This window comes from Centroberyx gerrardi, chromosome 22, assembly GCF_048128805.1.
Source record: "Centroberyx gerrardi isolate f3 chromosome 22, fCenGer3.hap1.cur.20231027, whole genome shotgun sequence".
NCBI lineage: Eukaryota > Metazoa > Chordata > Actinopteri > Beryciformes > Berycidae > Centroberyx > Centroberyx gerrardi.
Genome location: NC_136018.1, coordinates 8,461,981 through 8,478,645, shown reverse-complemented (window position 1 = coordinate 8,478,645; position 16,665 = coordinate 8,461,981). Strand labels below are relative to the sequence as shown.

Genomic DNA, 16,665 nt, shown 5'->3' with positions numbered 1-16,665 from the left:
TATTGCCTTTTCTCTGAAGTCATATTAAGTGTAGGCCTATCTAATTTGCTAGCTTCTTTTCATGAGACAGGAGACATACATAAAAATAGTGACAAGCTAAACATAACAATAAAATGTTAAACTTAAAACCTAAGATACAGTAAGTAAAACTATTAATACCCAACTATGTAAAATGTGTTTACATTAACTAATTTAGAGGTTTAAGATTAACTGTAAACAATCTTAATGTTAAGAAATAATTTGAGATCTTTGCTTTCAAGAATATTTGTTAGTGTTTTCTCAGGAAACAAAACAATAAGAAAGTTAAGAAAAGTTAAGAACTATTTTGATGAATTACAACTTTTCTTAACTTTTTTTCTTAAGACTAATCTTACACACACACACTCACACACACAAAAAGCTCTTCAGATTTTTTTTCCTAAGAAGGTTTTATGAATCCGGCGCCCTGGTGTTTTTTCCTTGGTAGAGGTGTGTGTATGTGTGTTTGCGTAGCATGCACGTTGGCACACATGTGCATGTACATGCACTGCTCACCCTCATGTCGGGGCCTGCAGGAGAGCTCAGATACACAACGAGCCCCTGCCAGTGTTGCCAGGTCCCTGCAGGAAGCCTGAGCTTACTGTCAGTCTGATGGAGATTAGAGGAGAAAGTTTGGAGTTTGTTGAATAGATTGAGATAAATATGTAAACTATTTAGCATGTTATATTTACAACGCATTAAAGCCGGTCTAAAGCCGATCTGCAGTTATGCTGTGTGTGTAAGACTTAATAACCAATAATACAAATACACTAATAGGATCTGTGCTGCTGAGTAGATCCATAAAAATAGAACAATCCTTAGAGTAAAGCGGACATCTCATTCTCTCTCGCCTCCCTGGGCTTCTCTCCAACAACAGAACCTGCTGCTTTTGTTCTGCAGGCTGATGCTATCATAGCTCTCAAGGTAAGTCTCTGTTTTAAAGGCTGTAAAAAGTGTCAAATATCTCTCTAGTTTCTCTTTGGTATAGCGTTACTACGATTCAGTGTGTAGCAGCAGGCTCAGATGTGGCATTTCTTTACAGGAAACACGAAATACAGTTGTAATTTTGCATCCTGGAAGACATAATGTGTGTTCAAGAAAAAAGTTACTGCAAAACAATTGCATTCAAAGGCATCTGATGACACATTTACTTTTATAGCCTATAGATAACTGAACAATAATAGCTCCAGTGCCAGTTATGTAATTCTTGCTGTAACCTAATTGTTTGTTCCTGTCTGCATTTTTTTCTTTTTGTTGTTTTTAATTTAGTTCTACTTGATTATTCTTATGTTTGTTTGTTTTTTTATGTAATATAATGTTATTTGTGGACCCCAGGTAGACTATAGCTGACTGCAATGGCATCAGCTAATGGGGATCCAAACAATAAACAATGACATCATAACATGCCTCATAACACTTTCAAAATACATTATGTAATACAATTAATAGTAATGATACCCTTAATATCAAAGCATTTTTGCTAATCAGATTTATTTGGTTGGACACTGATGTGATGATACATGTTCATGAGTGAATATTTGTGGATAATCAATTACCTATAATGTCCTATTCCATGTTATATGGCCTCTAAATTGAAATGCTTGAGAAATGGCGCCTCCTTGTGGCAAATTATGATATCATCAGCATCCTGTTTGAGAAGTGGAAAAGTGACTGTATGAGAGGTTTCAACAACCATCAGTAAAATCAAATCAGTTTCTTTGTGTTGTATTGATAACCTGCACTGCATGGCACTCCACAGTAGATTAATGAGTCACTTCTGCACTTCAGAGCTTCAGAGAGGATGAGGACTCTGCTCGTTCAAACACTCTGCATCGCTCTGTTTGAAGTCCTGCTCTGTGCTGCTGACCCTCCTTCACTGAACGAGGGCATGCTGAGAAGTGAGTCCACACTGACAACCGCAAGCTTGTTAGAAATTGATGATTAGACCTTTCTGGTTATCCGGCAATGAGTGTGAACTTACCTGTGTTACATGTGTGTGTGTGCAGAGCTGTCCAGTGCAGGGGAGCAGTATGTTGACGAGGAAATAAAGCGAGCTTTATTCGGGGTGAAGCGGATGAAGGAAACGATGGAGAAGAACGAGGAGAAGCACACACATCTCATGGACGCCCTGAGACACAGCAGTGACAAGAAGAAGGTACAAAATGAGTTTCTGTCATACTGTTGCTATTTAGGGTCCAGAATCTGTGAACCTTCATGCCATATTGTATTTGGATTGCATCATGGATTTCCAACAGTACAATAACACACAAAGACATGAACATTGTAGTCAAACAGTCTTTGTGCACTGACGCCCACCACATATTTTCTGGCTCATGAAGGCAAAGCCACACAAAGGCTCATGGAGAAACCTCAAAGCAGACAGTGAATAATGAATGTGGGAGTGAGGCTGGTGTAGGGAGTTGGGGGGTGTAGTTATGCTACAGTCAGGATTAATGGACTGTCTGCAGATTTATGTGTTTTCGATGTCACTTCACAATAAAGGACGGGGCTGTGAGCCAGCGCCCCAAACCACATCTTCTCCTCTCTGGCTTATTTACAGACAACACACTCAATGTCAGACTTCAGTTTTCTCTGTCGTTGGGTTCCTTCAGGGGGCTTCGCAGCTGGTCGGCGAAACAGAGCAGAAGCTCGAGGAGGCAGAACTGCAATGCCGTGGTTCAATCAAGACTTCCTTTGAAGAGTGCCGACCTTGTCTGGAAGACACCTGCAAGACTTTCTACACCTCCACATGTCGCCGCGGCTTCTCCTCGTTCTCATTCAAGGTTTGGACTCAATGTATTCCTATGTGGAAAAGTCTCAAACCTCCAAAAGTGAGGGCGGGGGGGTTGACAGGCTCCAAAAGTACTGATTTTTACATGTAGGTCTTTATATTAATCTCTCTCAGAGGTGGGGACTCAAGTCACATGACTTGGACTCTAAAGTCTTGACAAAAGATCTTGTGTTTGTGTAAATGACTTAGATTGAAAGTTATGAGATTTGTTCCTGACAACTGAATTTAAATTCTGTTTTCTGCATTTGTATGGAATGATTGAATTTATTGAAGTTGAAACTGATTATAGAAATCAAACTCACAATGCTCTTACCAAGGTTTTATCCTATTAAAAAAGTCCTTGATATTTCCGTTTGATATTAAATTGATACTGGACTCTTGATTTGTTCTGACTTGACTTGGTGTTCTACATTTAGACTTGAGACTTGTGCCTCCAGACTTGAGACTGACTTGAGACTCGAGCAAAGTTGACTTGGTCACACCTCTGATCTCTCTTTTCAGGTGGAGGAGTTTTTCAGGAAGCTGTCCTCCCAGTTGGAAACTCCAGACCAGGTTTATAATCAGAACGAGGAGAATCTAGATCTCACCAGCTCAGTGCAGAACCAGAACCAGAACCAGAACCAGATAGCAGAGGGCAAAGCCGATCTGGAGCTGTTGCAGGCCGAGGCTTCCTTCAGCCAGCTGCTGTCGAACATCAGCCTGCTATGCAACCGCAGCATGGTTTTGGTCAAGAACATGCAGCAGGTGTTCGGGCATTCCTTCCTGGTGGCCTTCACAGCAGATTTGAAGCCCAGGTCTCTGTCCCCGACGCAGGACAGGACTGCAGGCTTCTTCAGGACCATGGGTCTGGATCACGTCCTTGACTCAGTGTATAACTTTGGGAGGACTGTGATGGAGGAATTCAGCTCCACAGTAGCAGATGTGTTTGAGGAGATTCAAGAGGCTGAGGAGGATTTACAGCAATCAAGAGGTATCTGATGCCATCTGCTGCACAAAGACATGAGATACGATAAGATATAAGAGTTTGTATTCATTCTGTTTTCACTCATTATGCTAATCTACAAAAACGCAGGATCACTTCCTGATTCGGGCCAGTACCACAGCAGATATCTGTGCAGACAGCTGCGAAGACAAGCATCGGAGTGCTGGCAGCTACAGAGCCTGTGTGAGACATGTGAGGACTATCTGTTAAAAGGTAAATCACTTTTAACAGTTTCATATCTATTCAGCTCTTCATACAACACAGTCACACATAAAAATATATATAAAAACTTTCTAATCATGACAATAAACATGAACTCTGGCCCTAATAGTAACTCTTTTCCTTATGGGGACATTGAAAAATATTATCATTAATTGCAGTAAAGTGATAGTGGTAGTGAGCAAAACATTTGGCAGCACAATAATATATTATATTGATCATAATTGCTGGAATGGTCTTGCTCATATACACAACTAACGGCATTCAAACTGTAGATTACTCTGCTGCACTCATGTCCCATTTTCTGTGGTTTGTCTGTTTCAAATGTTGGACTTAATTAATTATTCAGTATGGAGTTTAGATGTATTTAAGTTTTCAGAACACTTCATTCTAAAAATAACCTCTATTCCCGAGGGGGTGAGAAAAATAAAGATCTAATGTAGTGCTTTTACAGTTTTTTTATCCTTATGAGTGGTTTAGATCCTCCTTAAGGGAAGATATATATGACTTTCCCCCCACAAACACACTTAACTTGACTATCAACTTGGTACCTGCTGCATGGATTTACGCACCCCTCCCTCCCTCCCTCCCTCTGTATGTTTTCATGTGTTCTTCCCTGCAGAGTGTCCCAGCATGAGGCAGCTTCACTCTGAGCTGGAGGAGATGCACCTGCTGCTGAACGCGTCCCGGCAGCAGTACGAGTACAGGCTGCAGCTGGTGCAGAGACACACGGCCGACACACAGGGATGGCTCAGGAACATGGACGACAAGTACGGCTGGGTGAGCCAGCTGTCCAACAGCACCCTGGACCCACACAACATCTTCAACCTGATCACGGTACGGTCGTATTTGAGGACAGTCTGACTTTATCTTACAATATTACATTTTAATCACTGTCCGCACTGAAGGGGTTTTATCAGGGTCTGAAATTAGTAAAAAATTGTCTTTGGCGGGTAAATCAATAACATTTTAATTCCTCAGCTATATACAGTCTTTGGTCTTTGCCTGCATCAAAATACTCTTGTAATCTGAATTCTGTCACTCTCTATAAATCTATAAAACTTCACTCTATAAATGAGTGAGCAAGTTTTAAATTAAAACTCAAAATCTGCTCTTGCCTCTTTATTGAATGTTTCATCCAGTACCTGATTCCATACTGGAAACTCATAGGTTGAGATATTTCTATGAAAAATGTATATGAATCATTTTGGCTGGTAGAATTATTCTTGGCAGGCATTTTTATTCATTTACCAGCTTTTGGCAGCTGAGACAAAAAGTTTCAGACACTGGATATTATGTTGGTGAAATAGTGATAGTGATAATATCACACTAGACACTGCATCTTTATCTTCAAAATATTTGACTTTGTTGTAGTTATTTGTCGTATTATCTTCACTAGATTTTATTTGTTCTATTCATATCTAGATCCTATTCTTTGCTGCTGCAATGAGACAATTTCCCCCACAGGGATCAATAAAGTTTCACCTAATCTGTTTTTCAGGTGACTCCACAGCAGCAGATGAAGAACACCAGATCTAAAATGGACACCAGTGTGGTTGTAACCGTACTGGACTCTGCCCCGTTAACCCTGTCTGTCCCAGCTGAGCTGGAGGTGGATGACCCTGCCTTCATCCAATATGTGGCCCAAGAGGCTTTGGCACTGCAGAAACAGCGAATAAGAGGTATTGGCCTTGGCAGTACTACGGCTTAGTGCATTATTTGGCTCCCAACCTCACCTGGCAGGGCCTCAAAGACAATTTGAGGTAAAGGAATCATGAAATTCTGAAACTCTGCAAGACAAATCCCTGTACTTCTATTAAAGTGATTCTATATTAGAGAGACACTAACAACTCAGGACAAATTGAGTCGTCTGTTATAATCTTATATTATAATATAATGTTTATAGATGTTATTGGTGAAGTAACTAAATTAACTATAATGAATTCCTGCGTTCACTGACTATTACTGCCTTAAAATATAAGAAATGTGTGTGAGAAAGGCATAGTAACACACCAAAGATGAGTTGTGGGTCCCAAAGGAAAAGGGTTGGGAACCATTTCCCTTGTGCATAATTCATACATATCCGCCCTAGCCTATATAGAATCAGTATTTGTAGTTATGGGAATATTTAAGTATACTGACTAGCTTGGCCACCTCTGCTCTGTCAGACCAAGTGCCTTACATTATTTATTTGAACATTCCAGTTATACAGGTTAAATCTTTTTCTTTAAAAAAAAAATGTTTATGGTCCTTCTTTATACAGGTATGGACTAACATGGATATTACAGCTGCCTATACCTTCAGATGCTGAATAAGGAGCCACTTCCAGTATCAGTGTTCCTGAACAAAGCTCATCTTTGTAAAACTCCTATGAAAATGCACTGTATATCAGACACATCACTGTAAATAGCCGTCGCATTCACAGCTTATATCCTTTCAGTTCATATATTCATTTCCTGGAGTTTGAAACTTTTATGTGCAATAAAATTGTGTATACCTTCTGCTCGAGTCATTCGTTTCTGTGTTTTTTTTTGTGTTTTGTTATGATGAAAGAGAGACGGGCGCGCTTCTCACTGAATTCCCGCGAGATTGTAACAAAAAGTAAGCGGTCTTCAGTTTGTGATTGGCTGCCCGTGACGTGTGGGCGTGCCGCACGTCAAAATCACCCGGGAAACTTCACATCAGAGACACTCATCCCAGCAGCCCGCTTTGTTGCTCGTTCCTGCAAAAAAACGTGAGCAATTTTACCTAAATTTGCGGACAAAATGCCTGCAACTTCAGAAATACACACAGGAGAACTCTGCAAAGACGACACCTGCAAAAAAGAAGAAGGAACCAAAGCGGAGACGAGTCCCTTCAGTCTTTTCTGTGATGAACGCGGCTACTTGAATCAAATACAATACATTCTGCAGCACGGGCACAGGAAGGGAGACCGAACCGGGACAGGAGTCATCTCTGTTTTCGGTTCTCAGGCCAGATACAGTCTCCGAGGTAGGGAGCTTTTTAATTGTCATTTAGGTTGTTCGGTATTTCCCCTTCAAATCACTTAAGTACGACTGAGTTGACTCATTTGTATCAGTTAGCGGTGTCAAAACAGCTGCAACGTCGTGTCTCTAACGTATTTTCTATCTTTTTAGACCAGTTTCCCTTGCTGACAACCAAGAGAGTTTTTTGGAAAGCGATTCTCGAGGAACTGCTGTGGTTTATCAGGGTGAGGAGGATAAGACCTACTAGATCGCATGCAGTATTTCAGTCTAAAGTTTTCTGTGCTGAATCAGAAGAGGCTATAAATCTATGTGATGTGTGTGTTTTCGCAGGGTTCAACAAACGCCAAGGAGCTCTCGGAGAAAGGGGTGAAGATTTGGGACGCGAACGGCTCACGGGATTTCCTGGACAAGAGCGGGTTCACAGACAGAGAGGAGGGCGACCTGGGACCTGTGTATGGTTTCCAGTGGAGGCACTATGGAGCAGAGTACACAAACATGCATGCAGGTTTGTCACACCCAAACCCAGTCTGCAGTGACACAAGCTGTGTGTTTTTTGTTTTTTTTGCCACATGCAGTAACACAGTGGAGATGTGTGAAACTCATTAATCTGTTGTGAAGGTCTTGGCTGCAGTCACACAGCCCCTCTTCAAATTATACACTTGCTCCAGGTATTAATATTTAATATTATTAATAAGTAAACATACGAAAATGTAATTTGTCAACTAGTTATTAAATGTGTGACAAATGCAATTTGTGCACCTCCAATTTTCCAAATGGTCTGCATCACAAAATTCAAGCTTGTCTTTGGACAGATTTCTAATTTGGACTTTGTTTTAAGACTTCGTCTGGAAAGTAATTTGGAAATTCTGCTGGCTTAGTCTTGCAGCATGGTCATGCAGGCAAATAATCACACAACGGTATTAGCTAGAGCAGTTTATTAAAAAATACATTTTCATTACAAAGGGATTAATCTAATCTAGCAGATACCTTGTCAAATTGTTATTGCCAAGAAGATCTTGTGAACAGGTGGTTGGGTTTCACACAGATCTCAAGGCTTCTGTTCATACCGACAACACACCTTATCTTCACAACACTGGTGATTGAACAGGCATACTTGGCATGCAGGTTCATTATAATGCTGAAATTCTAAAGTGATCCATTTTGTCAATACCTTCTCTGTATAGATTACACAGGACATGGTGTGGACCAGCTGCAGAAGGTCATTGACACCATCAAAACCAACCCACAGGACAGACGGATCATCATGTGCGCTTGGAACCCCAAAGGTGCGGCAGATGGAGTCAAATAATAAAATAAAAAAACGACATGAACCATTCCTGAACACCCTTCAAAACCGCTCTAACGCTTTCTGCAAATTTCCTTTTTATAGAAATGTAACGGATCGAATTTAAATCATTATACGCTTGAGATTCACTCCACTATGTTTGGATGTTGATTTCCACTGTTGAGTCTTAACAGTACTGGGCGATAATTCAATATGATCGTTTACTGTCTTTCAGTGGAATCATATCGTCATGATATGGTGATTTTGGGATATTGTGACACAATTCTGCTGTCTAAGCTGATAATAACAAGCAAACTTTATTTAAAAACTCTGACAAAATGAGGCATTGTAGGAATATTATTTGAAAATGTCAGTTTTGTTTGACATCACACCTTACATTATCGGTTCAATGGGATGAACAATAATTTGATTAACGTGATTTTGCATACATGAGCCTATCGATATAAAAAAAAATCCTTTATTATTGTGATGATTTCAACCATATCGCCCACCCTAGTTAACACTAGCTCATATGTTGTTACAGACCTGCCCATGATGGCGCTGCCCCCCTGTCACGCCCTGTGCCAGTTCTACGTGTGTGACGGCGAGTTGTCCTGTCAGCTGTACCAGCGCTCGGGGGATATGGGCCTGGGAGTGCCCTTCAATATTGCCAGCTACGCCCTTCTCACCTACATGATCGCACACATCACAGGACTCAAGGTAAGGGCACGAGTTGGCTTTATGTTCTTGTCAGAGTAGAACTTTTATATCATTTGTAGAGCAGTGGAGAATGATTTTAGGTCACAGTTTATTTGGATAGTCCAATGCTGATACTCTGCTTACTATCAAGCGACTGTAATGGACTATAATGTGCTATAATGTCACTAAAGGTACTGAGTTTCAGGTGATACTCAAAATAGTGTAAAAAGTAGTCTATAGATATTCAAAGTAGGGCTTGGCAATAATTCTATATTATCGATCATCGTCTTTCAGTGGAATCATATTGTGATACACAGTTCTGTTGTCTAAATTGATAACGAGCAAATTTTATTTTAAAAGTCTAAAAAAAAACGTTATTTTAAAAATTCTGTTTTGTTTGACTCACACCTAACATTACCATTCGGTTCAATGGGATGAACATTAATTTGATTATTTAACGTGATTTTGCATACATGAGCCATATTGTGATATAGATATAAAAAAATCCTTATTGTAATATTGATTTCAACCATATTTCCCAGCTCTAATTCAAAGTCCGGGTTGGGTTTAGGATTAAAAATGGGGTTAGGGTAAAGCTATGGTCGGTCTTAGAGTTACATATTCTGTAGAGATGCTGCAAATCGGCAAGTGACACTTTGTTGAACATCTACTTTTTTGGACTGGACTATCCAAATAAAGTGTTAACTGATTTTCTTATGTATTGTGCTCAGTCTCCTCACCTTTCAGTGTTTAATTCTTTGTCTCTCCAGCCTGGTGATTTTGTTCACACCCTGGGAGATGCTCATGTCTACATCAACCACGTCGAACCCCTCAAAGTACAGGTGGGTTATTTAAAAAAACGTTTTTAACTCCTTGTTCACTGCTTGGATGTCAGAGTTGCACATGCTTATCTGTCTACATTGCTTGTCCTCCTCTGCAGCTGCAGAGGGAGATCCGGCCCTTCCCCAAGCTGAAGATCCTCAGGAAAGTGGAGAGTATCAATGATTTCCGTGCAGAAGACTTTGAAATCTGCGACTACAACCCCCATCCCACCATCAAGATGCAGATGGCTGTTTAAAGTCCCAGTCTAAGGGTCATTATGGATTAATATGTATAGAAAGGGTAGGACTTACGGGTGGAAAAAGCGCTTTTAGCAAATCTATCATCCCACTGTATTATATATAGGTCTGTTACTTTTCTATTTTTACCAAGAACATAAAGGCCAATATATTTTAAACCATGTTAAGTTGTTGCAGCTCTTTCTATCGCTACCTATTAATTTGAGAATGAGAAAGAAAACCTCCATTCTCATGTGTTGGGTTTTCTGTAGTTGGACCAACCTTTTATTTACATTTGGATTGTGGGATGTGCCTTCAGTCACATTAAATTAAATAGCTGACCATTGGAGGGAGAACTTTTTGGTCACCTGACAAGACTAAAATCTATTTTTAATATTTCTTCATTCTAAGTATCATTAATATCAAAGTCTGTAAATAAAGAAATTATTGCTACATTTGGTGTAGACTTGATTTGTGCAGACTAGTTTTTGACACACAACAGGAACATAGTAGCATAAAAAAGTATTCATTCATTCATTCTTTCATTCATTAGCACAAAGTGTGAAATTTAAAGTTGACAAAGTGTCTGATGCAACTGTTCACTAGTTTAAAAATGTACAGCTTGCTTCTGTTTATTAGTGTAATAGCGTTTCTGCTGAAGTTAACCCAGTCTAGTGATACTTGATTCCTAAACGGTTTAAAAAACAAGCCTCAGATGGAGTCTTTCTGGCAGCATCCTTCTCATTTGTTTAAGTGCAGCTTCCATACGTCTCCTTCAGGATACTGGTGTCTCTGCACTGACGACTCCAGCATCTCACAGGAGTAGCCTGGATCCTGCCAACGGCAAGAAGCACATAGTGTAGCCAGACAACTGCCTGGAGCACTTAAAGGGGAATGCCACACAGTTTAAGAATTCACATATGTTATCCCTGTGCCCCAGGACAGTTTAAGTCAATCCTTGTGAACATGCACCACTCTTTCCTAAAGCTAGAAACTAGAGAACTAACACATGAATTTGATGTCACTGGGATGCAAAATCTGGCTCTGCTCCATAGACAATAAATGGGGCACTGACTTTGTTGACCCAGATATGTGTGAGATCTTGCACACTAATGATGTTTAAATTCTGGTTCATGCATAGTTGTTAGCAATGCTAGAATATGAACTTAATTTTGGTGCGACAACTCAACTTGGCATCTTATGGCTCCACAGAGTCACCGTCCCATTCATTGTCTATGGATCAGCCTCTGATTTGACATCCCAGTGACAAAACAAATTCAAGGGTTTTCTCTCTGATTTCTAGTTTTAGGAAAGAGTGGTGCATGTTCACATACACTGAACTGTCCTGGGGCATAGAAATAACATGTAAATGTAGATGAGGTGAGGAGAAAACTTGGCAACTATGAATTACATGAGGTTTGGTTTTCAGGGTAAAGTAGATAGTATTTAAGGAGTAATTTAGTAGCTTATAGTTGCCACTTAATATTCCCTCTTACCTTAGGGGTCATGTAGTGGGCGTTACGAATCACAACCGGACTGGTGAAGTGCTCATGGAGGTGGTCTACATATTCACACATTCTGAAAGATACAATATGTGGTTATCTGGTACAGTCAGCAGCTTAATCTGGCAACAACAACAAATACCGCTCTCACCGGTTGTTGAGATTTGCAGACACAGAGATGTAGTCAAACAGAATCAGGTGCTGGACAAGCTCACACAGACCAACTCCTCCAGCATGAGGACAAACAGGCACTAGGGAAAAATAAATAGTATGTGTTTCATTGGCCGTGGTTTTACACACACTCTTTGAATTATGTAGCTACGCACACTCGTTGCTGTTGGCTGATTGTAATGTTTGATCTTTCTTACCCTGGAACTTGTGGGCCATCAGCAGCACAGCCAGGTTCTCGTTGACGCTGCCCAGTCGACAGCTGTCTATCTGGACAAACTGCAGGGCCGAGGCCTGGAGGAACTGCTTGAACATCACCCTGTTGTGACACTGGACAGGAAAGAATAATATAAACAATCTATCAGCCAATGATAAGGACGGTAGAAGGAACATAAAGCTGTAAATTTGACATCCAGATTGCAGCCCTGACCTGCTCCCCTGTAGCCACTCCGATCCCAAGTGGAGCCAAGGCCTGCAGCAGCAGAGCAGAACATCTCTTACAGGTCTTCAACACACCAGGTAGAAACATCAGCAAGCTGCCAAATCAAACGCCTCGCTCACCTTGGAGATGGCAGCGTGTCCCAGGATGTCATCTGGAGAGGTGGGCTCCTCGATCCACAGAGGTTTGAACTCGGCCAGGCTGGACACCCAACTCACAGCCTCTCCCACGTCCCACCTCTGGTTGGCATCGATCATCTGACACAAAACAGCTTTAGTGTCACAACAGTTTAGTGTTATTACCAGGGTTGGGGCCATTCATTAATTTAATTGAGAATGCATGGTAAATTCCAATTGGAGTTGGAATTGCACCCAGCTCTAAGGAACTGAATTGGAATGACAAGAAACAGAATTGAATTCCACTTGTAAGAAAGTTTGTCTTGACTCGCTAAACATTATAAATCAAACATTATGAATCAAATAAGACAGTTAAACAAATCAAATACATTCAATCATAATTTATGTATTATGATTACATGTTATGCATCAAATACCACCTGAAAGCTACTTTTAACATTTTATGATATTCAGTATTGACTGAATTGAATATATAACACTACGTGCAATCTCAGATGTGGTAAGAAAAAACACAGAATTTCATTGAATTAAATTAAACTTCCTAAAATTCCAATTCTGTTTCCTGTAGGTTTATTACAAATTCAAAAATTATGACCCCAATCCTGACTAATACCAAATGTAAAGACAATGGTCCAGTCAAAACCAATCTTACCAAAGTGTTATTCGGTCCAATCATCTGCCTTATGAGACGGCACCTGCGCACGTCGTCCTCCAGGTCGGCCCCAACCTTCACCTTAAACCTGGTCCACCCGCTGCTGAGGGCATCTGTGCACAGCTTCACAAACACACAGCGGTCACAATTGCTTGAAAGCTATAAGTCAGCCAAAACCACAACATGCATTTTCCATGACAGAGACCTGTTTGAGCTGCTGGTCTGAGTATCCCAGCCAAGCGCAGGAGGTGGTGTAGGCAGGATAGCCTTCTTTCAGCATGTGATCCTCTGGCGGGCGAAAGAAACAGCCCACACAGGTAATGAATACTCAGCTAGAGGTGTGTTTTAATAGAGCAATCATGGAGTATAGGGGCCTGTTATGCAGCCGGAAAGCACTCCATCTCAATCTGTTAATTTCTAAAGAGGCAATTTACCACAAAACTCCTCCCACCCATGCCATTAACATCTCCCTTTAGTGTGCTTACCTCTCTGCTGCTTGCCCTCCTGTGCTTTCATGAGTATATCTGAGATGGAGAGAGAGGCAAAAAGAGTCTGCTGCTTTGAAAATATCCTGGTAAGACTTAAAATCACAGCTTCAGTGTGCAGGGAGTGGGGTTTATTCTTTTCCATACTTCAGCAGCTACAGTATGTACACATGTATTATAAACCCGTCTCACCTAGAGCCTCCTCCTCTGTAAGAGCGTCAGTGATGTACCTGAAGTCAATGCATGAGACAATCTGCTTGGGATCCTGAACCGGACACACAGAAGACATGAAATATTTGTCCCTGTAATCCAAATCCGGACAAGAATTGACACACGCAATTAATTAAAAGTCTGAATTTCCAGTGACTCACCATGTCAACAAGCAGCTTCCACAGCGGCTAGAGGAAAATGATTACAGCAGGTTATGAATCACGCTGTATCACGCTTGTAGACACATGCATAAAAGGCATACTACTCATCTATCAGCTCCATGTCCCACCTTGCCTTCCGCCCTCGCCCAGAGGTCCCACACTGCATTCAGGACTGCAGCAGTGGCCAGTTGGATCACTCCTTTCTCTGGGCCGATCTGTTTCAGACAACAAGACAAAAAAATAAAAATCACCCTCGTCACCCTCATAGTTAAGTCAACTTTATTGATATAGTGCTTTAAAAATGCAAAACCAGTGTGTATCAAAGTGCTTTACAAAATGGAGGGATTACAAAACAGGGAAAAAGAAGAAGAGCGTGGAACACCAACAGCAAAATTAAGACAAGGGAAATAAGAGCATGGTTAAAAGCATGAAATGAGACAAATAGAGCATGAAAGAACATGTCAGACAGTGAGAGGCCAATGAATAAAAACACGTTTTTAGACGAGTTTAAATTTAAAATCTTGACTGATTTGGCTCATCTGATGCTTTGTGGATGGCTATTCAACAGTCCTGGTGCAGCCACGGCAAAAGCCCTGTCACCCATCAGTCTTAACCGGGACATCGGGACCAACAGGAGCCTGTGATTAGAGGACCTGAGGGACTTAGCAGCATTGTGAGGGGACAGAAGTTCAGAAATAAACCCAGGAGCAACACCATGCAAAGCTATGAAGACAAACAGAAACGGGATTTTGTAGTCAATTCTGTACAGGAACAGTGAGTCAGTGTAAAGACACCAGAACGGGACTTTTTCGGATCTCAAGGTTGAGACAGATAGATGCCTGACTAATACCAGAATACAGTGAGTTACAGTAATGCAGATGGGAAGATATGAAAGCATGAATGACTCTCCAGGTCAGAAAAGGACAGAAAGACCCTGATTTTGGAATAATTCTCAGCTGGATTTCAAAGCTGAACAAACCTGTTTGTTGAACTTCAAAGCACTGTCAAAAGTCACACGGAGGTTTCTGGCATATAGTTTAAAAGAGGAGGATAATTGGCCCAGGTTCTGTTTAATGATTAATTAGTAGAGCCAGAGGGGCCAGAAAAAAAAAACAATCACTGATTCATCCTCGTTTAATTGGAGAAGGTTCTGTGCCATCCACCATTTAATGTCATGGAGTCATTCTCTAATGAGATGGGTCTGATTGTCAGGCGACACTTTAATCAGGCAGAGGTGATTCAATTAAGAGTGATGTGTCACTTTTGATGCTGTTGGTGCTGCTGGTGTGTGTGTGTGTGTGTGTGTGTGTGTGTGTGTGCTCTCACCCATCGCATCTGGCCGTCGCTGGTCAGGAGGCGGTAAAACCCACGGAAGTCACTTACAATCTCCTCTAAGGATTTCCCCACCACCAGTCCTGCCAGGGCCTCCACAGCACACACCACTGCACATTTACAATAACAGAGAGTTAATCAGTGTTCGGACTAGATGAAAGGCAAAAATGGGAACTATATATCAACAGGTACTGTCATCTTTTCTGTATTGTGTTAGTCTTTGAACAGATACAACATAGATCACTTGTCTTCATCCAAAGTATTGCATTGTATTACCAAACATTACCACAAGATGGCGCTGTAGGGTTCAAATCTGTAAATTTGCAAGTGAGTAAACAAATGTTGCCTTCAAGTGCTGTCGGAAAAATCGATATTACGAGTGGAACGCACATGAACGAGCCAGCAGAGTGGTAAATATTACTGGGAGGGCTGGGATTTTTTTAAATGATACTCGTGCTGCCGAGATGTGACGTTTATGGGACAGAGAGCATGGAAGCCGTGTCAACAACTAAGCAAAATTATCTAGTATTGTTTGGCATCCTATGTAAACTCTTTGTTTATAAGTAAGCCCAAATGACAATTAGACCACATTTTAATTTGTCATGTTGGTATTGAAGAGCCAATAGCTGCAAATATTATTCAGTCTAGACTTTATTTGCATTGCTACAACAGGTGTAATCAAGTCCTACATCATTACTGGCATCCTGACAAGTCTAGTGGAACAAATACATCTTTTGCCTTATAAATTAATTAAAGGGTCAATTACAAGCCGGATGCACTTGAACTCTGCCGCTGCAACATTAAGCAGTTATTCGCCGCTCTATTGCTAAAATAAAACAACATTCAATTCAATCCAACAGAGTCCATTTTGCTATTTATTCCGACAAAATTGAATTGAATGGTCGTTAAGTACAATTTACGAAGTCGAAAGTCGGAGCTTTCGAGGAGCACTTGAAGGCAGCAATAACATAAACCACAAGGCACGGTAGCTGTCATAGCCGAGCACATTCTGCATGGCTTTGAATGCATTATGAAATGGATAAACAGCCTAAGTATAGAACCAAGTCGAATCTTACCAATCTCCGTGCCTCTTCCCACAGTAAATGTCAAGCCGTAGCCTTTCAACCCGTGATCAGTGTCGAGAACAACATAAGCGACTGAGTAGTCCGGATCTGTGTGCTGCAAAGTGGAAAGTTACAGTGAAGGAAGGCCTCGGGAGTTTTTGTTTGTTCACTCTTGTAAATGTATGAAATGTATGTATGTGTAGAAACCATGGTGATAATATAAAACCTCCAGTGTTTCCACAGCCCGTTAGCTGCAGACTTCCTTACCATCGCGTCTGAACCATGCTGCTCCAAAGACGTTGGGAATCTCACATCCCTTACACTCAATTTAATAATTTTCTGCACCATTTTTGCACTGAGATTGACTTCCTCTGGCGTGACAAATAGGAATCGATTAGATTAGTCTCGTCTAAAGTGACAAGGGAAGTGCAGAAGTTGATCCCACCCACTTCAACCCGTGATTGGTTTAAATATTG

The 16,665-nt window shown here is 41.0% G+C and overlaps 3 protein-coding genes across 5 annotated transcripts; 2 read left to right on the top strand and 1 right to left on the bottom strand.

Moving 5' to 3' along the window:
• Nucleotides 1-835: 835 nt before the first annotated feature.
• LOC139921781 (clusterin-like protein 1) lies at nt 836-6,438 on the top strand. The gene is made up of 9 exons (XM_071912119.2): nt 836-942; nt 1,807-1,916; nt 2,025-2,173; nt 2,631-2,801; nt 3,311-3,779; nt 3,882-4,004; nt 4,633-4,847; nt 5,512-5,692; nt 6,274-6,438. Exons 2-9 carry the CDS (start codon nt 1,820-1,822, stop codon nt 6,282-6,284), a joined length of 1,416 nt encoding a protein of 471 aa, XP_071768220.2. The 5' UTR covers nt 836-942; nt 1,807-1,819; the 3' UTR covers nt 6,285-6,438.
• A 304-nt stretch (nt 6,439-6,742) lies between these two features.
• tyms (thymidylate synthetase) lies at nt 6,743-10,480 on the top strand. The gene is made up of 7 exons (XM_071912099.2): nt 6,743-7,001; nt 7,148-7,221; nt 7,328-7,502; nt 8,182-8,283; nt 8,827-9,002; nt 9,752-9,823; nt 9,922-10,480. Exons 1-7 carry the CDS (start codon nt 6,776-6,778, stop codon nt 10,057-10,059), a joined length of 963 nt encoding a protein of 320 aa, XP_071768200.2. The 5' UTR covers nt 6,743-6,775; the 3' UTR covers nt 10,060-10,480.
• A 262-nt stretch (nt 10,481-10,742) lies between these two features.
• enosf1 (enolase superfamily member 1) lies at nt 10,743-16,537 on the bottom strand. Of its 3 annotated transcripts, XM_078291453.1 has the most exons (16): nt 16,457-16,537; nt 16,202-16,304; nt 15,120-15,235; nt 13,922-14,008; nt 13,794-13,820; nt 13,615-13,687; nt 13,423-13,461; nt 13,143-13,225; nt 12,938-13,060; nt 12,763; nt 12,271-12,419; nt 12,140-12,181; nt 11,910-12,039; nt 11,693-11,792; nt 11,536-11,617; nt 10,743-10,873 (listed from the first exon to the last, which is right to left on the bottom strand). In XM_078291453.1, exons 1-16 carry the CDS (start codon nt 16,535-16,537, stop codon nt 10,781-10,783), a joined length of 1,329 nt encoding a protein of 442 aa, XP_078147579.1. In that variant the 3' UTR covers nt 10,743-10,780. The 3 variants fall into 3 exon arrangements, with proteins under 3 accessions (XP_078147579.1, XP_071768213.2, XP_078147580.1); XM_071912112.2 differs by lacking the exon at nt 12,763 and having other exon boundaries at nt 12,271-12,405; XM_078291454.1 differs by lacking the exons at nt 12,140-12,181; nt 12,763 and having other exon boundaries at nt 12,271-12,405.
• Nucleotides 16,538-16,665: the final 128 nt, after the last annotated feature.